General features: G+C 49.3%; 1 protein-coding gene and 1 long non-coding RNA gene across 5 annotated transcripts in view; one reads left to right on the top strand and one right to left on the bottom strand.

The window, feature by feature from the left end:
• Positions 1-27,362, top strand: part of GPR4 (G protein-coupled receptor 4) — a 38,652-nt gene extending 11,290 nt beyond the window's left edge. Inside the window, exon 2 of the mRNA XM_081922274.1 lies at positions 25,899-27,362. Within this exon, the coding sequence (XP_081778400.1) occupies positions 26,144-27,238 (1,095 nt within the window). The 5' untranslated portion in view covers positions 25,899-26,143 and the 3' untranslated portion in view covers positions 27,239-27,362. The remainder of the gene's footprint in view (positions 1-25,898) is intronic.
• Positions 1-27,638, bottom strand: part of LOC309376255 — an 83,751-nt gene that overhangs the window by 47,897 nt on the left and 8,216 nt on the right. For all 4 annotated transcript variants that reach the window (XR_014171119.1, XR_014171120.1, XR_014171121.1 and 1 more), the window contains one exon: positions 22,619-22,707. This is a non-coding gene — a long non-coding RNA (uncharacterized lncRNA). The remainder of the gene's footprint in view (positions 1-22,618; positions 22,708-27,638) is intronic.

The raw sequence follows: 27,638 nt of genomic DNA, 5'->3' as shown, positions 1-27,638 counted from the left end.
GAGATTGTGACGCTGGTGGGGGTTTAGCGGAGAAGGAAGAGAATCAGCCTGCCAGACTTTGCCAACCTGGGACCCAAAACAACTGCAGGTTGGCAGAGGATGCAGACCTGGGCAGTACCTCTGAGCATGTTAAGAGTGCAGGGCTTCCTACAAGCTCCCTAACGAGGTGGTGCGGCCACCAAAAAGGGCTGGTGCAATTCCAGACTGCACCAACGAAGGTCTAGCATCCAGGTCACAGCTCTATTCTGCCTGGGTCAGTGTCCTCCTGAGGTCCTGTGTCCAGTTCTGGCTGAGCCAGTTTAAGAAGGAGATTGAAAAACTGGGAGGTGTGCAGAGAAGGGCAACCAAGATAAAGATAAAGATAATCATCATCATCATCATCATCATCATCATCATCATAATTTATTATTTATACCCCGCCCATCTGGCTGAGTTTCCCCAGCCACTCAATCAAGTGTTAGAAACAATACAGCATTAAATATTAAAAACTTCCCTGAACAGGGCTGCCTTCAGATGTCTTCTAAAAGTCTGGTAGTTGTTTTTCTCTTTGACATCTGGTGGAAGGGCGTTCCACAGGGCGGGCGCCACCACCAAGAAGGCCCTCTGCCTGGTTCCCTGTAACTTCAGGTATACTGGACCGAGGCCGTTTAGGGCTTTCAAGGTCAGCACCAACACTTTGAATTGTGCTCGGAAACATACTGGGAGCCAATGTAGGTCTTTCAAGACTGGTGTTATATGGTCTCGGCGGCTGCTCCCAGTCACCAGTCTAGCTGCTGCATTCTGGATTAATTGCAGTTTCCGGGTCACCTTCAAAGGGAGCCCCAGGTAGAGCGCATTGCAGTAGTCCAAGCGGGAGATAACTAGATGATCGAGAGTCAGGAGACCAAGCCTTTTGAGGAACGGTTGAAGGAGCTGGGGACGTTTAGCCTTGAGAGGAGAAGACTGAGAGGAGACATGATAGCCATCTTCAAATATTTGAAGGGCTGTCACGGAAGATGGAGCACGCTTGTTTTCTGCTGCTCCAGAGTGCAAGAGACCAAACCAATAGCTTCAAGTTACAAGAAAGAAGATTCTAACTAAATATCAGGAATAACTTTCTGTGGGTAAGAGCTGTTGGAGGTTGTGGGCTCTCCTTCCTTGGAGGTTTCTAAGCAGAGGTTTGATGGCCATCTGTCATGGATAATTTAGCTGAGATTCCTGCATTGCAGCGGGTGGGACTGGATGACCCCAGGGTCTCAAACTGACAATTACCGTATTTTTCACTCTATAAGACGCACCAGACCACAAGACGCACCTAGTTTTTGGAGGAGGAAAACAAGAAAAAACATATTCTGAATCTCAGAAGCCAGAACAGCAAGAGCCTGCATTCGCTCCATAAGACGCACACACATTTCCCCTTACTTTTTAGGAGGGAAAAAGTGAGTCTTATAGAGCAAAAAATACGGTATATGATTCTTCGACTTGCTGCAACAGACTAGCACGGCTGCTGCTCTCGAACTTTTCTTCTTGTCTCCTCTTGTCCCGCAAATCCCAGCTGGGTTTGCTTTTTGTCGCAGTGACGGCGTCTTGGTGCTCTGCACATGGTCAGCAACACTCTGCCCTTTGCATTTCCTTGAGGCAGGCAGGCACCAAGAAACAGCCAGGCCTCGGCTACAGCCCGGCCGTGCCAGATTCCCTCTTGCTCTCCGTGGGAGAAAAGGAGGCCCCGGCAACCTGGACTCTCCTCAAGCCCAGGCTTGCACCAAACCCTAGACGTGGTTATTTACTCAGACCTCGAGATTAGCTGGGCAGGCGCTTGGCAGACGCGCCCAAACCAAACATGCCCAGGTGATGAAAATCCCTGACTTAGGGGCTGGGAGAGAGGCTGGGCAGTGTGGCTTGGAGCAAGCACTCTGCCTGCCTGGAGAAGGCGCCTGGGCTTAATCAATACCACTTAAACCCATTTGCCTATTTCCAAAACCTGGCTGCCTCTTCCCTTTTGAAGCACTGGAGGAAAGCGTGTCAATCAAAGGACTGCTGTCTACTGTCACAAGCCTGCCTTTGTCTCGCACCCTCTGCCCGTCAAAGGTTTGTCCTTACTAACTCAAAACTTCCTGGTTCCTAACTGGTTGTTGCAAGGCTGATTTCAGAGAAGTCGTGTCCTTCCAATTGTTGTTGTTGTTTAGTTGTGTCCGCCTCTTCGTGACCCCCTGGACCAGAGCACGCCAGGCACTCCTGTCTTCCACTACCTCCCGCAGTTTGGTCAAACTCATGCTGGTAGCTTCGAGAACACTGTCCCACCATCTCGTCCTCTGTCGTCCCCTTCTCCTTGCGCCCTCCATCTTTCTCAACATCAGGGTCTTTTCCAGGGTGTCTTCTCTTCTCACAAGGTGGCCAAAGTCTTGGAGCCTCAGCTTCAGGATCTGTCCTTCCAGTGAGCACTCAGGGCTGGTTTCCTTCAGAATGGATCAGTTTGATCTTCTTGCAGTCCATGGGACTCTCAAGAGTCTCCTCCAGCACCAGAATCCAAAAGCATCAATTCTTCGGTGATCTGCCTTCTTTATGGTCCAGCTTTCACTTCCATACATCACTATTGGGAAAACCATAGCTTTTACTATACGGACCTTTATAGGAATAGGAATTTATTATTTGTACCCCGCCCATCTGGCTGGGCTTCCTCAGCCACTCTGGGCGGCTTCCAACTAAGATTAAAAATATATCAAAATGTCACACATTAGAAACTTCCCTGAACAGGGCTGCCTTTAGATGTCTTCTAAATGTCAGGTAGCTGTTTTTCTCTTTGACATCTGATGGGAGGGTGTTTCACAGGGCGGGCGCCACCACCGAGAAGGCCCTCTGCCTTGTTCCCTGTAGCTTTGCTTCTCGCAATGAGGGAACCGCCAGAAGGCCCTCAGAGCTGGACCTCAGCGTCCGGGCAGAACGATGGGGGTGGAGACGCTCCTATAGGAACAGGGACCCTGCAAGAATTTCAAAAACTTTTCTGCATTTAGCGAATGGGTGAATCGTAGGGTTGGAAGGGACCCTGAGAATCATCTAGACCAACCCCCTGCAACGAAGGAATATGCAGCTGTCCCAGATAGGTATTGAACCTGCAGCCTTGGCATCATCAGCACCAAGCTCTAACCAACTGAGCTATCCAGCGACGATGGTGCTTCTGTTTTCTGAACAAGCAAGGGCTTCATAGAATCATAGAATTTTAGAGTTGGAAGGTCCAACCTGGGGCCCAACCCTGTAATGTAGGAATCCCAGCTAAAGAGCATTTTTTGGGGGGTGGGATCATCTCACTTCTGGAGTCCTGACAATGTCAATCACTGCGCTACCAGAACAGGGACACTTCCAACTCTCTCCGAAGATGGTGGATTCTCCTTCCTTGGAGGTTTTTAAACAAGAGGTTGGATGGCTATCTGCCAGGGACTACCGTATTTTTCACTCCATAAGACACACTTTTTTCTTCCTAAAAAGTAAGGGGAGATGTCTGTGCGTCTGATGGAGCGAATGTGTGGTCCCTGGAGCTGAATTGCCTAGGGGCAAAAAGCAGACCATGCTATATTTTTTTGAAAGAGGGAAGTGGGTGTTGAAACAAAGCTGCTGATCATTTGCCGATGGGGAGAGAGATAAGGGACGCTAGAGATAAAGGAGGCTGCCTGGGAGGGGGAGGTAAAGACAGCAAACTTGCAAAGGGGGGGGGGGACAGGAAGACTAAAGCAATAAGGAGAGGAATTGAAAGAAAAGGAGGAGTAAAAAACTGCTCCAGCTAAGGAAAAGACACTAAGGCAAACAAGAGGGAAGGGAGCTTTGAAAGGAACAGCTGATCGGTGGGATCGGAAGAGAGAAAAGGGACCTAGTAGAGGCTGCCTGGGAGAGTGGAGGTAAAAGCCCATGGATCTTCAGACTTTTTGCATTAGGTCACCCCAAATTCACCATCAGATCACATAGCATGTCCATGGCTACAGCCTGCACCAAAAAAACCACGCACCTACTGTTGCGTGGGGCCACAATGGCGCAAAAATGTGGTTACAAAGCACGGATCCACATGGATCCTCAGGATTTTTGTAATGGGCTACCCCAAACTCACCGTCAGATCACATGTCTGTGGCCACAGCATGAACCACAAAAATCATACATCCACTGTTTCGTTCCAAATATTTATTTTCTTGTTTTCCTCCTCTAAAAACTATGTGCGTGTTATGGTCGGGTGCGTCTTATGGAGTGAAAAAACACACCACGTTATTTAGTTTTGATTGCTGCATTGAAGGGGGTTGGAATAGATGGCCTCTGAGGATCCCTTTCAGTTCTAAGATTCTATGACTTCCTTTCGCTTGCCATGGTGGGGAGGGCAAAAGCAGTTTTGGGCAAGAATTCCCACCGACTCCAGAGCCTGGTGGAAAGTTTTGGGTTCCTGTAAACCAAGTGTGCGCAAACGACAGCTGGTTTGTGGCCGCCTCAGAGGCAGAGAGTGCGTTTCTGGGATATAAATAGGCCAGTGGCGGGATAATCAAATTGGGGGTCTGAGCACAGGCTGTTACTGGGAGTCATGGCGGGGGAGTAGCAGAGCGTTGACGGAACAGGGGTGATGGTAGGAGAGAACCCAGGAAGCAGGCAGGCGACATCCTTCTTTGTGACACACAAGCCGTGCAGCCTGTGTGTCACCTCCTGCCTCTCTCAGAGCATGCAATTTCCAGAGGGGTAGCTGTATTCGTCTGTCGAAGCAAAAAAAACAACGGAGAGTTTTGTGGCGCCTTGAAGACTCACCAGAACATCAGGAGTCCCTCTTTTAAAGCCATCCAAATTGGGGGCCGTCCCTGCCTCATGTGGGAGGGAGTTCCATAGTTCGCTTAATGAGCTGCGTGAAAGACACCTGCATGACAGGGGGTTGGACTAGATGACCGCTGGGGGTCCCCCCCAACTACAGTTGGCCGTCGGTCAGGGGTTCTTTAGCCCTGGTTAACTCTGGTTATACCGGGTGGTGTGTGAATGAATGAATTTTATTATTACGGTCACAGACCAGTTCCAGGTCACTTACAATATCAGGAAAATCATAATTGAATTGCAGTTGGGTACAACAGAGACCATATTTGTTGCTCTATGACTCACTTTTTCCCTCCTAAAAAGTAAGGGGAAATGTGTGTGCATCTTATGGAGTGAATGCAGGCTGTGCAGCTATCCCAGAAGCCAGAACAGCAAGACGGATTGCAGTTTTCACTGCGCAGTGATCCCTCTTGCTGTTCTGGCTTCTGAGATTCAGAATATTTTTTTTCTTGTTTTCCTCCTCCAAAAACTAGGTGCGTCTTGTGGTCTGGTGCGTCTTATAGAGTGAAAAATACGGTATATTAAATCTTGATCACTAAAATAATCTAAAATTATCATTTAAAACCTTAATCGTTTTGGTAGTACAGCTTGTTCCCTAAATTTTATGGCAGTATTAACACAACTGGGTGGTGTTTTCATGGTGGTAACCCCAAACTGTGGTGGCCGAATCTTCCTGTTTTCTGGCCTTTGTTCTATAGCATTTAAACATTTCCCAGATTCTGGAAGTGGGGAGAGATAACCGATGCCCTGGGGCTATGGATTTAAAAACACTGCCAGGGCATGTTCTGCTTTTCGGCACTGAGATGGTGCAGCCATCTTCTTTTCCGCCATTTACGGAGCTGGGGTTTTGGGGAGGTGGTCTGGGAGCTGCTTTCAGGCTCCTCCGAGTTTCAGTCCCCAAGTACAGTGGTTGGAGGAATTTCACTCCTGCTAATATTGGATCACTGCATTAACATGTAGGAATCAGGCAGAGAAAATTCATCCACTGTCTTTGAGGGAGGACGGGGTGTTTGGGGAGAGGGTGGCACTGTTCTGGCCACAAACTGAAGCCCTCTCAACGTGCCCATAGTTCGCTTAATGCGCTGCGTTGAAAGGGGGTTGGACTAGATGACCCATGGGGTCCCTCCAACTCCACGATTCCACAGTTCTAAGAAGGAGATTCTTTTACCGGCCCTGAATCTTCCAACAGTCTGTTTCGCTGGGAGTTCTATTTAACAAAAGTCTATCAGAATTCCCTTCACGGTGTTCACTCTACTTAATCAGGTGTGTGTGTGTGAAAGATAGAATTTTAGAATTAGAAGGGACCCCAAGGGGCATCTATATGTCTGTACACAGAACCGCCGCGTTTGTCCCGCCTTTCACACCAACACAGATATAGAGGTGGCAACCAAGGAGAACTTTTCATGCATGCGATGAAAACGATGCCATCTGCCATCATTAATCTGTCTCTACATGGGTGGTGCTGTGGGTTAAACCACAGAGCCTAGGACTTGCCGATCAGAAGGTTGGCGGTTCGAATCCCCACGACTGGGTGAGCTGGGTGAGCTCCCGTTGCTCGGTCCCGGCTCCTGCCAACCTAGCAGTTCGAAAGCACACCAGTGCAAGTAGATAAATAGGTACCGCTCCGGCGGGAAGGTAAATGGCGTTTCCGTGCTCTGCTCTGGTTCGCCAGAAGCGGCTTAGTCATGCTGGCCACATGACCCGGAAGCTGTACGCCGGCTCCCTTGGCCAGTAAAGCGAGATGAGCGCCGCAACCCCAGAGTCGGCCACGACTGGACCTAATGGTCAGGGGTCCCTTTACCATTACTAAGGTGCCACAGGTTCTTTGTGGATCATGCCTGGGTGTGGGGGCAAAGAGGGCAGGGGGCTGAGTGACCTGAATTTCTAGCCCTGGAGAGGCCGGTTTTTTAGTCTCTATAACCACCAGGTTAGGACCTGGTTGGGAAGGGGCTGCAAGGCCTATTGCGTGGGTAGGCAAACTAAGGTTCGGGGACCAGATGCGGCCCAATCGCCTTCTCAATCTGGCCCGGGAATCAGCGTGTTTTTGCATGAGTAGAATGTGTGCTTTTATTTAAAATGCATCTCTGGGTTATTTGTGGGGCCTGCCTGGTGTTTTTACATGAGTAGAATGTGTGCTTTTATTTAAAATGCATCTCTGGGTTCTTGGTAGGGCACAGGAATTTGTTCACCCCCCCAAAAAAATGTAGTCCGCCTCCCCCACAAGGTCTGAGGGACAGTGGACCGGCTCCCTGCTGAAAACGTTTGCTGACCCCTGGCCTATCATTTCAGCCCCATTTCTGGCACCCTCCAGCTCCCATGAGCCAAGCTACAACTCCAGCAGCCTTGCGGGTGCCAAACGTCTTGCCCTGCCAATAGGGGTGGGTCTTCTCATCTGGGCAGCCCAGGACCTCCATCCACACTCACCAGGCTTGCACAACTCAACGGTTTGACTTGACCCCCGGAGGCGCACTCCATTGTCTCTCGAGACAGGCGGATACCAACAGCAACAAAAAAAATTCAAGGTGACTCACCTTGTTACCAATGACAAACCTAGACAGCATCTTAAAAAGCAGAGACATCACCTTGCCAACAAAGGTCCGTATAGTTAAAGCTCTGGTTTTCCCAGTAGTGATGTATGGAAGTGAGAGCTGGACCATCAAGAAGGCTGATCGCCAAAGAATGGATGCTTTTGAATTCTGGTGCTGGAGGAGACTCTTGGACTGCAAGAAGATCAAACCGATCCATTCTTTTTTATTATTAAAGATTTTTATTGATACAACAAGAAAAAAGGGGAAAAAAACACAAATACCAAATTACACACAAGAATAAACCGATCCATTCTGAAGGAAATAAGCCCTGAGTGCTCACTGGAAAGACATATCGTGAAGCTGAGGCTCCAAGACTTTGGCCACCTCATGAGAAGAGAAGACTCCCTGGAAAAGACCCTGATGTTGGGAAAGATGGAGGGCACAAGGAGAAGGGGACGACAGAGGACGAGATGGTGGGACAGTGTTCTCGAAGCTACCAGCATGAGTTTGACCAAACTGCGGGAGGCAGTGTAAGACAGGAGTGCCTGGCGTGCTCTGGTCCAGGGGTCACAAAGAGTCGGACACGACTAAACGACTAAACAACAACAACGCCTTGTTACAGTGGTGAAAATGTATGCAAAGTTCTGAAGTGTCTGGATCTGATTCTATTTTTTTTTTTTTTTAATGCACAGATGACCTGGGATCTTAATCCCCCACCTTTCCGGAGAAAGGAGCAGTCCTGTTACACCCCTTCATAAATGAGGCCATGGTACAGGTTTGGGGTTGTGATTTATTAGTTAGTAGGGGCTGTGTTTCTCGTGGCTTTTTTTCTTCAAGTGAGCCAAAAGTCACTGAGTGCGGGATCTTTATGCCAGGGCTGAACATTTTTGGGACTAGGCAGCTAGCAACTTTCTTTCCTTCCTTCCTTCCAGGGAGGCAGAGAGCATACTGCAGCTGACTCATCAGTCTGGAAGCAGGTGGGCAGCGAGGTCCAGACTGGCTTAATTATATTTGGGCCGGTAATGGAGAGAGAAGCCAATGTCCTGGGGGGGGGAGGGGCACAGCTCCTGTTCCCTCGTTTCATGTCCTCCCCCGAGCCCCGCAGAGCTTTCTGCAACACCCCCACCCCCACCCCAGCCTTCCTTGTCTTTCTTCTTCTACTTCTTCTTTGGCGATCTCTTGTAGCTGAGTAAGATTGTCTTCCATAAACCCTGTCCTAACAGTGAGTCCGTAAGTGACTGTGGAGGCCAATTCTGGATCCACACGTCCTTCCACAGTGGGGACATAGGTTTCTGGGCAGGAGTTGACCACGGTGTGGATTTGCCAAGCATGCCTTCCTCTTGGCACGTTTCTCCCTTGCGTCCTGAGTTTGAGCACCTTCAAAGTCCATGACACCTTTGGTCAAGGCTGTTCTCCAACTGGAGCGCTCGCAGGCAGTGTCAGTGTTTTTACTACATTTTTAAAGATCTGCCTTGAGAGAATCTTTAAGCCTCTTTTCTTGACCACCAGCATTACGCTTCCCGTTTTTAAGTTTGGAAAGGAGTAGTTGATTTGGAAAACGATCATCAGGAATCTGCACAACATGACCAGTCCAATGAAGTTGATGTTGAAGAATCATTGCTTCAACACTGGTGATCTTTGCTTCTTCCAGTACACTGGTATTAGTTCACCTGTCTTCCCAAGTGATGTGTAAAATTTTTCAGAGACACCATTGATGGAATCTTTTGGAGACATGAGCCACCAGAATATTTGGCTCAGACCCTCCCGGTTGAGAGTTTACATTGGTAAAAGCACTTAATAATTAAGAACCATGGTCGAATTCAATTCTTGGACTCGTCCGTTACAGTTAAAAAAGCAACACAAAGCTCAGAAACAGAATGACCCCAAAACCTAGGTTTCTCCCCCCTCAACGCTCAAAGTTAAGATCTTTTCTCCTGAAAGATGCTCCGTGGGTTCTGGGCGAACGGCTGAGCGTGGGGCAGAGGTGTGGATGGACTGCTTTTTATTTTGTGCCATAGTGGGCATATGTGTGGATGCTCAGGTGTTATCGCAGACGTGATCTCACCACTCGTGAGTGGTTCCATGCGGAAGTATCTGCACAAGCAGCCACCAGGCTACAGCTACCTTGCCGCTGATGTGAACATATCTTCACACTCTAAGCAATGTGTTCAGAGGAGGGCGATCAAGATGACCAAGGTTCTGGAAACCAAGCCATATGAGGAACGGTTGAAGGAGCTGAGTATGTTTAGCCTGGAAAAGAGGAGATCTGAGAGCCACCTTCCAATATCTCAAGGGCTGTGCCATGGGAGATGGAGCAAGCTTGTTTCCTCCTGCTCCAGAGGGCAGGATTCGAACCCATGGCTTCAAGTTACAAGAAAGGAGATTCCGACTAAACATCAGGAAGAACTTTCTGACGGTAAGAGTTGTTCAGCTGTGGAACGGACTCTCTCGGGAGGTGGTGGACTCTCCTTCCTTGGAGGCTTTCCAACAGAGGTTGGGTAGCCATCTGTCAGGGATGCTTCAGCTGCGGTTCATGCATCCCAGAGGGTTGGACTAGATGACCCTTGGGGTCCCTTGCAACTGCGTGATTCTATGATTGCCCTTTGTGCATCAAACTTCTACATTTATCCTCAACGTGTCTTCAAACGAAATAATAATAATAATAATGATGATGATGATGATGTTTTATTTATACCCTGCCCTCCCCAGCCAAGACCGGGCTCAGGGTGGCTAACACCAGATATAAAACAATTGATTGAAATATAACTTAAAAAACAAGATTAAAATACAACATTAAAATGCAGCCTCATTTCAGCAGAAACTCAAAAACTTTTGGGGGGATGAAAACGTCTTCACCAAGGCCAACTATCCAGACTGGTCCTACTTGAGCCAGAAAAAAGCCAGGGAAGTCCCCAAATAAGAGTTCCATTACAGAAGGAAAAAGGAAAGAGGAGGACAGGATCGAGTTGATTCCAATCCAAAGGCCAGGTGGAACAACTCTGTCTTACAGGCCCTGTGGAAAGAAATCAGATCCCGCAGGGCCCTGGTCTCATGAGACAGAGCGTTCCACCAGGCCGGGGCCAGTGTTGAAAAGGCCCTGCCTCTGGTTGAGGCTAATCTGACTTCCTTAGGGCCCGGGACCTCTAGGGTGTCGCTATTTATGGATCTAAAGGTCCTCCGTGGGGCATATCGGGAGAGGTGGCCCCATAGGTATGAGGGTCCTAGGCCGTGAAATAGGGTTAACCTAAGGTCTCAGGCGGGTTACCGCAATTAGAACACCATGTTAAAGAGCAGTTTAAAGCCACTTACAATCACAGAAATAAGGTGGGCCCTAAGAGTATGCACCTCAGGTGCCAAAAGCCGGAATAAAGAGCGTTTGGGTGGAATCATTACGTTATTTTCAAAGCAGCAGCAGTAAGTGGATGATCGTAATTGGGTTTTTGTTGCAAAGCACTTTGGGCTCAGATCACCGTGCAGAGGCGGCGGGTAAGTGAACAAAATCAAACCCAGCACGTATCTTGTGGATTCTGGTGCAAAACTGAACGCTCTGAGAAACTCCAGAAGAGTTTGTTTTAAAGAAAAACAAACCAACCCCCAAACCCACCCAGGTTTGTGGCACTCAGTTAGGGCTGGGAAGAAGGCAGCACAGCAATGGATGCCCCAAATTTTCCCTGGGCATCTTTGGACCACGTTAACTCGTCTTGCCTGGTTACTCAGTAATGATGTTCTTCTTCCTTTCACTTGGGCTCCTGCGCATAAGCGCATAGGATGAGCGCATGCTCCTCCTGGCACCACCAGGCCAATTATTAACACCGTCCGCACAGGCTGTCTGGCGGGATATGCGCTCCTTGTTTTCTGCTTCATTTCGCTCTCCTGACTCTCCCACATCGAGGGCTCAAGGAGCAGAGCATTGGTTTGGGGGTTGAGGAGGAGTCAGGCTCACAAGGATGTAGGACGAGCCCCTGTTCCTGGATCCGTCCGAAGGGGGGTCAGCGAGCCCAGCGGCCTGCTCTCACAGCAGCCTCAAACAGGACCACTCACCCCTTCCAGGGGCTTTGGGAAGGTTGTTAAAGATGCAAAGTGCAAGTTTATAAATCCGTTGGCCATGCAAAGTGCTTGATTTCCATAGATACCGATGCACCCACAGAGAAGCAGCCCAGACGGCTCCAGGGGCCTGTGGAGCCTCACTCTGACTCCTCCCCGAGAAATGCACCCAGGACCTCTCTCTTGTACCTGCTCCTCCATTCTGGGTTTACGGAGCCTGGCTGCCTGCCCCCCCCAGAGCCCCCCGCGCATGCCGTTCACCTCCTCAGAAATAGGTTACGGAGTCAAGGCCTGCTTTGTACAGACTGTGCCTGAACTTTGGTGTCTCCCGAGGGACGTTTTAGGAAGAATCATGCAGAATCAGGCCATTATTGTTGTTGTTAAAGGTAAAGGGACCCCTGACCATTAGGTCCAGTCGTGGCCGACTCTAGGGTTGCGGTGATCATCTCGCTTTATTGGCCGAGGGAGCCGGCGTACAGCTTCCGGGTCATGGGGCCAGCATGACTAAGCCGCTTCTGGAGAACCAGAGCAGCGCACGGAAACGCCGTTTACCTTCCCACCGGAGCGGTACCTATTTATCTACTTGCACTTTGACGTGCTTTCGAACTGCTAGGTTGGCAGGAGCAGGGACCGAGCAACGGGAGCTCACCCCGTCGCAGGGATTCGAACCGCCGACCTTCTGATCGGCAAGTCCTAGGCTCAGTGGTTTAGACCATAGCGCCACCCGCATCCCTGTTGTTGTTGTTACTATTATTTATTTATTTATTTTATATGCCGTCCTATACCCAAAGGTCTCAGGGCGGTTCACATCAAATATCAAATATATAAAATCAAAACAAAACCAGCAACCCAATTTAAAAAAAAAAAACCCAAAAGAGCTAGCATTTTTAAAAAGGGTACAGCAGGGGTAGGCAACCTAAGGCCCGTGGGCCGGATGCGGCCCAATCGCCTTCTCAATCCAGCCCGCAGACAGTCCGGGAATCAGTGTGTTTTTACATGAGTAGAATGTGTCCTAGTGAAGGCGCCAGGCGAACTTCCCTGGGGGGGGGGAGCATTCCACAGACGGGGAGCCACTGCAGAGAAGGCCCTGTTCTTGTGTGCCACCCTCTGGACCTCTTGCGGAGGAGGCACACGAAGGAGGGCCTCAGAAGATGATCTCAGGGTCTGGGTAGGTTTGTATGGGAAGAGGCGGTCCTTGAGGTACTGCAGTCCTGAGCCATTGTCCCATCTAGCTGACTGGCAGCAGGTGCTCTCGAGCTGGCTCAGACAGATTTTGGATGCTGTCAAAGGCACCAGAGGGAGAGGACGCCATAGCTGTCCAGCAGGGCCAAAATTCTCCTGCACAGGTGTCTCCGGAAATGAGTGGGGCTGCAACCTTGTTCGGGATAAATTCTGCTGCACAGCGAGCAGCAGGATGAACGCTGTCGGGTTTGTGCGTGTGTTTGGATTTTGTAGGGCAGGCTCTGCCCGGATGAGGCAGTGAAGTATTTGGTAAGCGAGCTTTCAGGAGGAAATGCAAATGCAGACCCCGAAGGTTTCCATGGGGTGAGTGTAGTTGGGAAGGGGGGAGTGAAGTTCGAAGGCTGACGCAAGAGCTCAGCCACCATCTCCTTCCTCGAAATGCTCCCCTCTAGTGAGTCAGCTGAAAGTCCAGTCTGTGGGTAGGCAAACTAAGGCCTGGGGGCCGGATCTGGCCCAATCGCCTTCTAAATCAGGCCCACAAACAGTCCGGGAATCACCGTGTTTTTACATGAGTAGAATGTGTGCTATTATTTAAAATGCATCTCTGGGTTATTTATGGGGCATAGGAATTTGTTCTTAGCCAGTAGTGGTTAAGAGCGGTAGTCTTGTAATCTGGGGAACCGGGTTCGGGTCTCCGCTCCTCTACATGCAGCTGCTGGGTGACCTTGGGCCAGTCACACTTCTCTGAAGTCTCTCAGCCCCACTCACCTCACAGAGTGTTTGTTGTGGGGAGGAAGGGAAAGGAGAATGTTAGCCGCTTTGAGACTCCTTTGTTGTTGTTTAGTCGTTTAGTCGTGTCCGCCTCTTCGTGACCCCCTGGACCAGAGCACGCCAGGCACTCCCGTCTTCCACTGCCTCCCGCAGTTTGGTCAAACTAATGCTGGTAGCTTCCAGAACACTATCCCACCATCTTGTCCTCTGTTGTCCTCCTTGTGCCCTCCATCCTTCCCAGTATCAGGGTCTTTTCCAGGGAGTCTTCTCTTCTCCTGAGGTGGCCAAAGTCTTGGAGCCTCAGCTTCAGGATCTGTCCTTCCAGTGAGCACTCAGGGCTGATTTCCTTCAGAATGGAGAGGTTTGTTCTTCTTGCAGTCCATGGGACTCTCAAGAGTCTCCTCCAGCACCAGAATTCAAAAGCATCCATTCTTCAGTGATCACCCTTCTTAATGGTCCAGCTCTCACTCCTTAGAGTAGTGATAAAGCGGGATATCAAATCCAAACTCTACTTCTTCTTCTTCATCATCATCATCTTCTAAATATAGTGCAGCCTCCCACAAGGTCTAAGGGACAGTGGAACGGCCGCCTGCTGAAAAAGTTTGCTGACCCCTGGTCCAGTCGTTCGTCCAAGTCTTGCTTTTCAGTCCCCGTTACTAAACAAAACTTTAAAATTGGGGAGGTTGTTACATTTATAAAGGCTGTTCTAAGGCTAACAGAGGAGAATAGGACCCCCGTTTCCAGCACCTTTGCATAACAGAAAGTTAAATTTGTCAATGAGAGTTTGCCAGATACAGCTTTGCTTTCAAACCTAGAAGAAAGCTCAAACCCTGGATTTTTAAAGATTTTATGCACCACACTTTAAGGGGGATATTGACGAGCCACCGATAGCCCTGTCCTCCTCCGTGGATTTGCCCAGCCTTCTTTGAAAGCCACGGAAGTTTGTGGCAGCCGCTTGTGGGAGGGAGTTCCGCAGTTTAACTCTGCACCGTCAAACGCTAAAAAGAGAGGCCTGCTGCCCTTAAGCCCTGCTTGTAGTAGGAAAAACCTAAAATAGAACAAAGCGTTAGCGGGATACCAGCTACAAACCTCGTTTCACTGAACTATTCAGTTTCCTCAGAAGGAAATAGAAAAATCATAAACTTTAAATGACCAAAATTCAAAGAAGGGTAGAACCCCAAAATTCTGATGTATTATAATCCTAGCTCGACCTATGGTAAAGCAAAGCGCAGTAATGAAGGATTGAAGACTCAAAAGTACAGTTTCTAATACTGAATTTACAAAAAAGGTTTGAAAACTTAAATAGCAAGTTTTAAACAAAGCCAGACTTGAAGAAGGGAAAGCACAAAAAGAAGGGGTTGAAGACTCAAAATTCTAGTGCTGCTTTTACAAAAAGGTTTAAAAACCCAAATGGCACAAATTCAAAGAAAGGAATACAAGATAAAGCTGTTTTAGGCTTTGAACAAACTCAAGAACAGGGCTGAAACTGTCCCATGGTCTAGATGTTACGGCTGATGTTAAAGACTGATCGGGGCCTGATCCAGCTTGGCTCTTAGGATGTTCTGAAACTCACTGACCTTGATCCTTCACCGCCTATGCTGCCGGCCCCAAGTGTGGCGAACCGCTTCACCCTGTGTGTTTTACTCCTACATTTCTTGTTGCAATCACGTCTTGTAATTCGGAGTTGTGATGCGTGCTCCCCATCTCACACCTCCGCATGTTTCAGAAAAACAAGGGCAACCGGTGCTCCGAACAGCCGCCGCCAACCTGAGCTCTCCTCCAGCTGTTTTGGACTACAATTCCCATCAGCCCGACTGGCCTTAAATAATGGCAAAGCCACAAAAACAGTGTTCTGTCCTCCTGGACTCCTGCCACAGGGCATGCCAGACTTTAATTTCTGCATATCTCTTCAGTTGAAGGGTCTCAAAGATAGGCTTTTAGGTGCGAGGAAACCAAATCTGCTGTTATTTTTGTGACTGGACAACATTTAGCTTGGCAAGTCTGCGTCTGTTGAAGAAGCATATGGACTGCATTCGGGAAACCAAAGAATTTTAATTTTAGCTTCGGAAAAATGCCAGTTATGCTAAATAATGATGATGATGATGATATAACTGCAGCTGCTTGGCAATCATGACTTATATGCAATTCTACACACATTTTACCTACCAAGCAAAACTAAATTATATCAATTCAGCCAAAATATATTTTGAATTCCCAAATCACGTTACAACTTTTTACCACCCTTCGTTTTGGGAGTATGAACATTGAACAATTCAACACGCCCCATAGGTTCCACTCTTAGGGTGAACTTAGGATGCAGACGTCTGAATGATCGCTTCCTTTTGTGTTTTTCCAAAGAGGTTGCTGCTTCAATAGCCTTTTGTTGCAACCTGAGATCTATGTTACGCCCAGCACTGTGTGGCCTCATTAAATCTCCCTTCCATCATAAAAAGTGCAGGCAAAAGAGTTTTTTTTTTTTTTTTTGCAATGCACATGAGCAACCTCCTCCTCCTCTCTCTCTTTTTTAAAAAATAATATTTATCAAAGTTTTAAGGGGTACAACAAGAAAAAGTAAAAAACATCATTTTAAACCAAAAAACAACAATGCAACACAACACAATAGGTAAAAAACAAAGGATAAGATACAAAGAAAGAAAAAACAGAAAAATAAAATCCATTAAACAAAAAACAAAGAAAAATACAATCTTCCCATTACTTATCTTTCATTAGCTTATTTCCTTGACCTCCTCACACCTCCCTTTTTTGTATTCTAGATCGATTATCTATTTCAGCAAATCCTTTCCATCTTTTCAAATTTTAGTCCTGTAATTAGTCCTAGTATAGTGTAGCTTTACTTTCCCTCCTTTCACCAATTAACAGTCAGTTTTTCCCAAATCCTTTATATCATTCCTGCTAAAGTCACATAACATCATTCCAACATCCTTCTAACATTCATTAATTTTACAATATTTCTGTAAATAGTCTTTAAATTTCTTCCAATCTTCCTCCACCGACTCTTCTCCCTGGTCTCAGATTCTGCCAGTCATTTCCGCCAGTTCCATGTAGTCCATCACCTTCATCTGCCATTCTTCCCGGGTGGGTAGATCTTGTGTCTTCCAGTACTTTGCAATAAGTATTCCTGCTGCTGTTGTGGCATACATAAAGAAAGTTCTGTCCTTCTTTGGCACCAATTGGCCGACCATGCCCAGGAGAAAGGCCTCTGGTTTCTTCAGAAAGGTATATTTGAATACCTTTTTCATTTCATTATAGATCATCTCCCAGAAAGTCTTAATCCTTGGGAACACCTCCTCCTCTCTTCTCTCTCCGCGTTTATTTTTCCTTAACACCCATCCTGAAGAAGAGTTCTGGTGGGCTGAAGAAAGCCCTCCACCGTGGGCATTTCTGTTGCTCCTGATATTGCCCTTCTGACATAATTCTAGGAGTCAAATGTTCACGATCAGACCCCTACTTTTCCGATCGTTGCTGGTGTGGCCGCGATGCAGCCATAATCTTCTCTTCATCACATCAACAGGTGGCAGGGAACCGGAGAGAGCCAGCTTTCTGCATCACCTCTTGCCAACCTGATGGGAGTTGTAGTCCGAAACAGCCAGAGGGCGCCCGGTTGGCCTTTGTTGTTGTTTAGTCATTTCATCATGTCCAACTCTTCGTGACCCCCTGGACCAGAGCACACCAGGCACTCCTGTCTTCCACTGCCTCCTGCAGTTTGGTCAAACTCATGCTGGTGGCTTTGAGAACGCTGTCCCACCATCTCGTCCTCTGTTGTCCCCTTCTTGTGCCCTCCATCTTTCCCAGCATCAGGGTCTTTTCCAGGGAGTCTTCTCTTCTCATGAGGTGGCCAAAGTCTTGGAGCCTCAGCTTCAGGATCTGTCCTTCCAGTGAGCACTCAGGGCTGGTTTCCTTCAGAATGGAGAGGTTTGATCTTTTTTCAGTCCATGGGACTCTCAAGAGTCTCCTCCAGCACCAGAATTCAAAATCATCAAGGCGATCAGCCTTCTTTATGGTCCAGCTCTCACTTCCATACATCACTACTGGGAAAACCATGGCTTTAACTATACGGACCTTTGCTGGCAAGGTGATGTCTCTGCTTTTTAAGATGCTGTCTAGGTTTGTCATTGCTTTTCTCCCAAGAAGCAGGCGTCTTTTAATTTCGTGGCTGCTGTCACCATCTGCAGGGATCATGGAGCCCAAGAAAGTAAAATCTCTCACTGCCTCCATTTCTTCCCCTTCTATTTGCCAGGAGGTGATGGGACCAGTGGCCAGGATCTTCGTTTTTTTGATGTTGAGCTTCAGACCATATTTTGCGCTCTCCTCTTTCACTCTCACTAAAAGGTTCTTTAATTCCTCCTCACTTTCTGCCATCAAGGTTGTGTCATCTGCATATCTGAGGTTGTTGATATTTCTTCCGGCAATCTTAATTCCTGTTGCTCTAGGCTGGCTTAGAACTTCTCTTCCTTTCTCTCCCCAAGCCAAGAACTTATTTCTCCCATGAATTAATTCTCTCCCGGCAGCCTGTCTTGCAGGGTGCCAAGGGGAAGACCAAGACGAATTGAATGAGTTTCAGAACTGTTTATGCTTTCCGTTTAGACACAGCCCATGAATGGTGCTAAAACTCTGGTAAACCACAGCAAGGAACGGCACAGCCTCCCCTATCGAGAGCGCCCGAGATCTGCACATTTGCTTCAGTTGTTTTTCTGATACCTTTCCACGTCCCGCATTTCTTTTCCAGATTTTCCAGGCCCAGTCTTCTGCCACGGTGTCCTCGAAGCAGGTTAGTTAATTGGACCGCGCTGAAGTGAACCGGCATATCTGAGACAGCTGCGGGGTTCTTGCAAGAAGGCTTGGCTGAGAGGGAGGCAGTTTGGAAGGGTTTCCCCCCACCCTCCTCATATATTCTGCACTGAACCTGGGTTTTTAATTTGTGGAAGGTGGCATGTGGCCGTATCCTGTTTGGGACTGGAGGGAGCCCTGCCGTTCCAGCACCAGCCTGTGTCTCCTTTGTTCCCTGCCCTTTAGAGCTTGGCAGGAGAGTGCCAGGGAATTGTGTTAGGGAGGAAGGGGGTCTCCATGACCTTCAGCTGCAGGCAGAGGGATTAAGACCTCAGAAAGGTCAACATTAATTTTTCAGGAGCCCTTCTTATTAATTAATTGGAGAACTAACGCTTCTGCTGAGCTAAGCCGGGGATAAATGCCTCGGGGCGGGGGCTACGTCCCAGTCTGTTCCCCACACCCCAATTTCCTAGAAACCAGCATCCAGCTCTGCAAACGCAGCATCTCGGGTCTTCTGCACTCTGTACGTGTCCCAAGCACTTGCAGGGAAAAGGCGGGGCGAGCCCTTGAAAACAGCCCAGAATTTTACTGAATACATTAAAGAAGTACATTTGTCTCATCCACAAGTTTGGCATAGGTGACATCTAATTGGCTGAGTTTTTTTCTTGACGTAATATAGAGGCTTTTATTATGGGTACTGGCGTTGGTCCTCTGTGAGCTGGGACCGAGGGGCAGCTCTGACAGGTACTCTTTGGGGTCAGGTGCTGTGCCAAACCTCCTGCTCTCTCGCTTTTTACGACGGCTCTCTCTCGCCTTTTACCTGCCTGTTATCTCATCGCAAATATCCGGATAACCTGCTTTATCATTTCTTCCGGCGAATGTAACATCGCATGCCAGCCTTGGTTTGGATCGGTCTAGTTGTTTTATATGTTTGTGTATTTTGTTGCTTAGGTCATAGGGATAAAATTCAACAGGAATACAGTGGTACCTCGGGTTAAGTACTTAATTTGTTCCGGAGGTCTGTTCTTAACCTGAAACTGTACTTAACCTGAAGCACCACTTTAGCTAATGGGGCCTCCTGCTGCCGCTGCACAATTTCTGTTCTCATCCTGAACAGTGGCGTAGCGTGGGGGGTGCAGGGGGGGCCGGCCACACTGGGTGCAACATCTGGGGGTTAGGGTTAGGGGGCGCAAATCCACGGGTTAGGGGGCGCAAATTACTTGCCTTGCCCCAGGTGCTGACAACCCACGCTACGCCACTGATCCTGAAGCAAAGTTCTTAACCTGAAGCACTATTTCTGGGTTAGCGGAGTCTGTAACCTGAAGCGTATGTAACCTGAAGTGTATGTAACCCGAGATACCACTGTACTTTCAGAAAAGGGAAAAGGAAACAGCCCAGAATATATCTGTGGGGCATCAGATGACGCACACAAAAATGGTTGCCGTTTCACCAGTTGAAAACCTGTCTGCCCAGCTGAATCCCAAACAGCGTTGCTCTTTGAAGACCTAAACCACCTTGCAAGCCGAGTTTCTTGAGAACTGCCTCCCATGAACCCGCCCAGTTCTGTTTTTGAGGGCCTCCTTGCGGGGGATGCTTTCCAGGTATGGTGCTTGATGTCGAAAACAGCAGCCCCAAAGCGGAGCATGCCTGGCCTCATGTTTAGACATAAAAAACCGAAAGTAAACAAAGAAGATGAAAAATGACTTCCATTTCTCCATCTCTCCACTTCAAAAACTTGTGCAAAATTCTTACTCCGTAGTAACAGCCAGCTCTTCTGCTTTGCAACCCATTTTTGTCAGTCTTCAGACCCAGATATCACAAGCTGGTTTTCCAGAAAGCCCATAAGGGGTTTCTAATAACAGTGATTTTTCTCTAGTTTAGCACATCAGATGTGTGGTCCTAGCCAAATCCACTCATTTTAATAGCTGTTCTTCCATAATAGGTAATAAGAAGTCCTCCCATCTTTGCGTATATCACAGTCTTGCCATTGTGATCATATATCGCAATAATCTTCCATAATCTTTCCCCCTGGACGTCTGATTGGCGACTGTGGGAACAGAATGCTGGACTAGATTGGAAATATCAGTTTGATCCAGCGGCTTGTCTTATCTTAATAAGGATTTGATTGCCCCTACTTAGTCTTTAAGAGATGCGGGTGGCGCTGTGGGTTAAACCACAGAGCCTAGGTCTTGCCGATCAGAAGGTCGGCGGTTCGAATCCCCACGACGGGGTGAGCTCCTGTCGCTCGGTCCCTGCTCCTGCCAACCTAGCAGTTCGAAAGCACGTCAAAGTGCAAGTAGATAAATAGGCAACAATGTACAACGATGTCCGGTTGACAGAGAAGCTGTGGTTTTCTTCTCTGCTCAACTCTCTCGCACCTGGGTTTGTCCATGAATATTAAGATCTGGGTTGAGGTGTGCATTTAGTGCGGTTTAGGAAGCGGGGCAAACCTCTCTCTGGATTTTCTGTGCCCCTCATAAGATCTGGTTCAGAGGACATTGCATTTTAACAGGGCACAGCAAGGAGAGAAGCTCTCAGACCTGGGTGGCGCTGTGGGTTAAACCACAGAACCTAGGACTTGCTGATCAGAAGGTCGGCGGTTTGAATCCCCGTGACGGGGTGAACTCCCGTCGCTCGGTCCCTGCTCCTGCCAACCTAGCAGTTCGAAAGCACGTTAAAGTGCAAGTAGATAAATAGGCACCGCTCCGGCGGGAAGGTAAACGGCGTTTCCATGTACTGCTCTGGTTCGCCAGAAGCGGCTTAGTCATGCTGGCCACATGACTCGGAAACTGTACGCCGGCTCCCTCAGCCAGTAAAGTGAGATGAGCGCTGCAACCCCAGAGTCGGCCACGACTGGACCTAATGCTCAGGGGTCCCTTTACCTTTACCTTACTTAGTCTTTGCTCTCACATTTTAGATGTCTGTGCATTTTTTTGCAGGAGGCAAAAGATGCACCCCAGCTGGGTAGCTTCTGACACCCTCACAAACTCACCCTAAATGGTGCCTGTGGCCCATCTACCTTTGTGAGCTTGCTGTGACATACAGTGGTGCCTCGCAAGACGAAATTAATCCGTTCCGCGAGTCTCTTCCTCTTGTGGTTTTTTCGTCTTGCGAAGCACGGCTATTAGCGGCTTAACGGCTTTAAGAAAAAGGAAACAAACTCGCAAGAGCCCATAGGGAAATTTGTCTTGCGGAACGACTCAAAAAACGGAAAACTCTTTCGTCTTGCGCGTTTTTCGTCTTGCGAGGCATTCGTCTTGTTTTGGACACCCCCCCTCTGTTTAGAGACCAAAGTTTTAAGCTGCATCTTTTGGGTGTTGTTTCCTGCTCTCATCTCCCTGAGTCAGACAGCATGGCTCCCCAACCACTTTTGTGATTTCTACTGACGAGACAGAGGTGTGGTGCTGCAGGCACAGCCTCTCTCTGCAGATGGTCTCTCCTTCCCAGAACCGCTGAGCCGAGGGGCGAGGTTTGGAGAGGGTTTGGCTGCTTGCCTGGGCGAAACAGGCGAGCGCTGCTTCGATTCCTGGCAGCGGATGAAGCTTTTGGCCACCGATCTGGGTGGGGAAGGCAGATGCGCCGTCAGAAGGGTATAGAATCACAGACCTGGCGAGTTGGAAGGGAACCCCAAGGGTCATCTAGTCCAACCCGCTGCAACGATGCAGGAATCACAGCTAGAGAGGAGGCCAGCCCAGTTCTGTTGAAGAATCTCAAGTAATCATAATCATAATAAATTTTATTTATACCCCGCCCTCCCCAGCCAGAGCCAGGCTCAGGGCTGATAACACCAATAAAATCACAGTAAAAACATAATAGGGGGAAAAGAAAAAAGAAAAAGAAACAATTTAAAACACAAGTTAAAATACAATTTAAAATGCAGCCTCATTTTAAAGTAGTCGATAAATCAAGACCATAAGGGGAGGGAAACATAAGGGTCAGACTGAGTCCAAACCAAAGGCCAGGCGGAACAGCTCTGTCTTGCAGGCCATGCGGAAAGATGTCAAGTCCCGCAGGGCCCTGGTCTCTTGTGACAGAGCATTCTACCAAGTCGGGGCCAGTACTGGAAATGCCCTGGCCCTAGTTGAGACCAATCTCACCACCTTGCGACTTGGGACTTCCAAGATGTTGTCATTTGTGGACCTTAAGGATCCCTTCAGATGTGAAGGAAATAAACAGCTATCCTATCTTTAAAAGACATCTGAAGGCAGCCCTGTTTAGGGAAGTTTTTAATATTTAATGCTGTACTGTTTTTAACATTTGATTGGGAGCTGCCCAGAGTGGCTGGGGAAACTCAGCCAGATGGGCGGGGTATAAATAAATTATTATTATTATTATTATTATTATTATTATTATTATTATTATTATGCCAAGTGGGGATTCGAAGCCTGGTCCCCAAGTCTTGGCCCGGCACTCTAACCGCTGCACCGCACTGCCTCTGTGTTCCCAGGGGGGGGAAACACCACAACCTGCCCACCCACCACCAACTAAGGGCCTACCTCTTGCTCTCCCAACGATGACTCTGTTCCACCGGCCAACTTTTTCTGCCATGAATTGTCCTGATAAACCAGACCACATGCACTCGGTGCTAAAAATACAGAAAAGATGCAAAGTGGTAAACAAAGGGCTAGGTCCCCCCAAAACGCTGAGGTCTGCAGCCTGTAGAAATCATTCCTGTTTGCATAGTCTGTTCTGGTTTTGCCCCATTGCAGTGTGGGAAGGAAGATCAGAAGTTCCCTTTCAGCAGATTAGGCTTATGAAATTCTGCTTTTCTGGGATCTCACCAGGCAGCACCTCTCTGAACAAATCTTTACAAGCCTGAGGGCTAGAAACTTGCTGCCTTCGTTTATGCATTGCATTTATATCCCAGCTTTTTCCTTCCAAGAAGCTCAAGGTGGGGTCCACAGATCTCCTGCTCCCTGTTTTGCCCTCAACAACAACCCTGCGAGGTAGGTCAGGCTGAGAGCGGCAGTGATGAACCCCCCCCCCAGGCCACCACCCAGTGGAAGTCATGGCCAAGTGGGAATTTGAACCCAGATCTCTCCCAGGCCCTGGCCCAATACTCTCACCACGGTGGCTCTTTGATAAAAGGATGCAGAGATTCTTGGGCGGCTGAATTTCGCACCCAGTACCAAATCCCATGCGTTGTTTTTTTGCCTGAGAACAGTTGTGTTCCTCCCAAGCTCTCATTCATTTTAAAATGCACCCTTTTAAAATGGGTTGGGGACGGAAGGTTACTGGGTTGTTTTTGTTTTTAATTATGTATTTTGTGTTACTATAACCTAGCAGTTTGAAAGCACATCAAAGTGCAAGTAGATAATAGGTACCACTCCGGTGGGAAAGTAAACGGAGTTTCCGTGCGCTGCTCTGGTTCGCCAGAAGCAGCTTGGTCATGCTGTACACCAGCTCCCTCGGCCAATAAAGCAAGATGAGCGCCGCAACCCCTGGGTCAGCCACGATTGGACCTAATGGCCAGGGGTCCCTTTACCTTTACCTATGTTGTAACCACCCTGAGATCTGTGGTTATAGGGTGGTAGGGACGCGGGTGGCGCTGTGGTCTAAACCACTGAGCCTCTTGGGCTTGCTGACCAGAAGGTCAGCAGTTCAAAAGCTCACGACGGGGTGAGCTCCCGTTGCTCAGTCCCAGCTCCTGCCAACCTAGCAGTTTGAAAGCACACCAGTGCAAGAAGATAAATAGGTACCGCTGCAGTGGGAAGGTAAACAGCGTTTCCGTGGGCTCTGGTTTCCGTCATGGTGTCCTGTTGCGCCAGAAGCAGTTTAGGCCTGCTGGCCACATGACCCGGAAAGCTGTCTGTGGACAAATGCCAGCTCCCTTGGCCTGAAAGCGAGATGAGTGCCGCAACCCCATAGTCGCCTTTGACTGGACTTAACCGTCCAGGCGTTCTTTAACTTTTTTACCTATAGGGCGGTGTAGAAATTTTAATAATAATAATAATAATAATAATAATAATAATAATAATAATAATAAATAATTCATTTTGTTATCTCATGGGAGAACTTAACTGTGGAAAGAATGAGGTCTGGACTTGCCACCCTAAGGCAACAAATGTCCCAGCTTAGCCCTGCCGCTAAGTGATGCTAAAAGAAATTTAATAAGATGCCGTTCCTATGGTCTCATCCAAGGAGCTCACCCACACTTTCACATGATCTGCATTTTGACTGTAAGGTAAAGGTAAAGGGACCCCTGACCATTAGGTCCAGTCACGGACGACTCTGGGTTTGCGGCGCTCATCTCCCTTTATTGGCCAAGGGAGCCGGCATACAGCTTCTGGGTCATGTGGCCAGCATGACTAAGCCGCTTCTGGCGAACTAGAGCAGCGCATGGAAACGCCGTTTACCTTCCCGCTGGAGCGGTGCCTATTTATCTACTTGCACTTTGATGTGCTTTCGAACTGCTAGGTTGGCAGGAACAGGGACCGAGCAACGGGAGTTCACCCCGTCACGGGGATTCGAACCACCAACCTTCTGATCGGCAAGTCCTAGGTTCTGTGGTTTAACCCACAGCGCCACCCAGGTCCGAGAGCTTCTCTCCTTGCTGTGCCCTGTTAAAATGCAATGTCCTCTGAACCAGATCTTATGAGGGGCACAGAAAATCCAGAGAGAGGTTTGCCCCGCTTCCTAAACCGCACTAAATGCACACCTCAATCCGGATCTTAATATTCATGGACAAACCCAGGTGCGAGAGAGTTGAGCAGAGAAGAAAACCACAGCTTCTCTGTCAACCGGGCATCGTTGTGTGACGCCGATCGAACGTGCTCACAGGCCTCTGAACACACATGGCAGCTTATGGCACGATGCCTTTGCTTGCAAAGCGAAATGACTTAAGCGTCAAATGTAATTAAATAGACATTTGGTGCTTATGGGGAGGGTGGCTGAATATTGATTGCTGCTTCTCGTATAAATTAGTGAAAACAATAAAATGTTTGGATTCCAACCAAACCAACCGCTCCTGGAATTGCTCCTGATCCGTCCAACTCCAGCGACTGAGAGGGAGAGAGAATTGTTGGGTGCCTGTAATAAGTACTAATTTGCATGCTGCATGGCGAAACTGTGGAACTCCCTTCCGCAGGACGGGCAGTGATGTCCACATACCTGGTTGGTTTTAAAAGAGGACTGGACAAATTGATGGAGGAAGAGGAGAGGGTTACCGATGTGTTATAGATTTGCCGGGGGGGTACCCCCTCTTGTGAGCACAGGACTCTGGGCTAGATGAGCCTCCACTGGCCTGATCCAGCAGCAGAGCTCTCCTTGCATTCTTCATAAGGGGAAGAGTGGGGAGCATGGCTCAAGGTGGTGTATCTGCCCTGCAGTGCCTCTCTCATAACCTCTACCAGTACATTTCTTAGCACAAGTCAAAATTTTGGTGCTGACCTTGAAAGCCCTTAAACGGCTTCGGTCCAGTATATCTGAAGGAGCGTCTCCACCCCCATCGTTCTGCCCGGACACTGAGGTCCAGCACTGATAACCTTCTGGCGGTTCCCTCCCTGCGAAAAGCCAAGTTACAGGGAACCAGGCAGAGGGCCTTCTCGGTGGTGGCGGCCGCCCTGTGGAATGCCCTCCCACCAGATGTCAAAGAGAACAACAACTACCAGACTTTTAGAAGACATCTGAAGGCAGCCCTGTTTAGGGAAGCTTTTAATGTTGAATAGTTTATCGTATTTTAGCGTTCTGTTGGAAGCTGCCCAGAGTGGCTGGGGAAACCCAGCCAGATGGACGTGGTATTAATAAGTTGTTGTTGTTGTTGTCCTCTTTCCCCAGGTCCACAAGGCCAGGAGGCACCTCTGAGAAGCGTCCCTCGCACCAGCCCAGCTGATTAGGTGCCACCACGGCAGAAGGCAGCACCCAGCTCCATCCCATGGGGTCCTCGCCGCGCACCGATTCCAGGAAAATCCTCGCGATGGCCAGCCCGGCCCTGCGGACGCCCTGCTCCTGGCCCCGCAGACCCCTGTCCTGAGCCGGGGACCCAGCGCCGCCCGGGCTCTCCGCGGCCCGCTTCCTTGAGGATGTGCAACGCGACGCTGGTGAGTTGCCACGTGGACTCCAAGATCGACCACCTCTTCCCTCCGGCGCTGTACATCGCCGTCATCACGGTGGGCTTGCCCACCAACTGCCTGGCCCTGTGGGCCGCCTACCTGCAGGTGCGCCAGAAGAACGAGCTGGGCGTCTACCTGATGAACCTCTCCGTGGCCGACCTGCTCTACATCGCCACGCTGCCGCTGTGGATCGACTACTTCCTGCACCACGACAACTGGATCCACGGGCAGCAGTCCTGCAAGGTCTTCGGCTTCATCTTCTACACCAACATCTACATCAGCATCGCCTTCCTGTGCTGCATCTCGGTCGACCGCTACCTGGCCGTGGCGCACCCTCTGCGCTTCGCTCGCTTCCGCCGCGTCAAGACGGCCGTGGCCGTCAGCGCCACGGTGTGGGCCATCGAGATCGGGGCCAACTCGGCGCCGCTGTTCCACAACGAGCTCTTCCACGACCGCTACAACCACACCTTCTGCTTCGAGAAGTACCCCATGGAGGAGTGGGTGGCGTGGATGAACCTCTACCGGGTCTTCATCGGGTTCCTCTTCCCGTGGACGCTGATGCTGTTCTCCTACCGGGGGATCCTGCGCGCTGTTCGGGGGAACATCTCGACCGAGAGGCAGGAGAAAGCCAAGATCAAGCGCCTCTCGCTCAGCCTCATCGCCATCCTGCTCTTCTGCTTCGCCCCGTACCACCTCCTCCTGCTCTCGCGCAGCGCCGTACACCTGAGCAAGCCCTGCGACTGCGGCTTCGAGGAGACGGTCTTCGTGGCCTACCACACGGCGCTGGCTTTCACCAGCCTCAACTGCGTGGCCGACCCCATCCTGTACTGCTTCGCCAACGAAGGGGCCCGGGGTGACGTGGCCAAGGCCCTCTCCACTTTGCTGCGCTTCCTGGCCAGCTCCAAGCCCCGAGAGATGGCCAACGCCTCCCTCACCCTCGACACCCCTCTCTCCTCCAAGAAGAGCAGCTTCTGCCGGCAGCCGCTGGCGCTCCCCATGCCCCCCTCGCAGGGGGCCGCGGGGGACGAGGAGCTCCAAATGAAGATACTGACTTTCGAACGCTGAACGCTCGGAGCTGCGTCCGGACGACGCAGAGGCCCCGCTGGCAACTCGCCGGGGCAGGTGGCCGACGGATAAACTATCGGACCTAACAATAAAATGATAATATTATTATTATAATAACTTAAAACGTGCCAGCACATTTCTGCCCTACGTTCCACGCTGCGAGATGCATTGCCGGGGGTTGGCCTAGACCAGGCGTCCCCAACCTGCGGCCCTCCATATGTTTTGGCCTACAACTCCCATGATCCCTAGCTAGCAGGACCAGTAATAATCATAATATATTTATACCCTGCCCATCCGGTTGAGTTTCCCCAGCCACTCTGGGTGGCTCCCAATCAAGTGTTAAAAACAATACAGCATTAAATATTAAAAACTTCCCGAAACAGGGCTGCCTTAAGATGTC

The sequence above is a fragment of the Podarcis melisellensis genome, assembly GCF_964234715.1.
Source record: "Podarcis melisellensis genome assembly, chromosome: 8".
Classification (NCBI taxonomy): Eukaryota; Metazoa; Chordata; class Lepidosauria; order Squamata; family Lacertidae; genus Podarcis; species Podarcis melisellensis.
The sequence above is the reverse complement of the archived record's forward strand: the minus strand, read 5'-3'. Positions and strand labels throughout refer to the sequence as shown.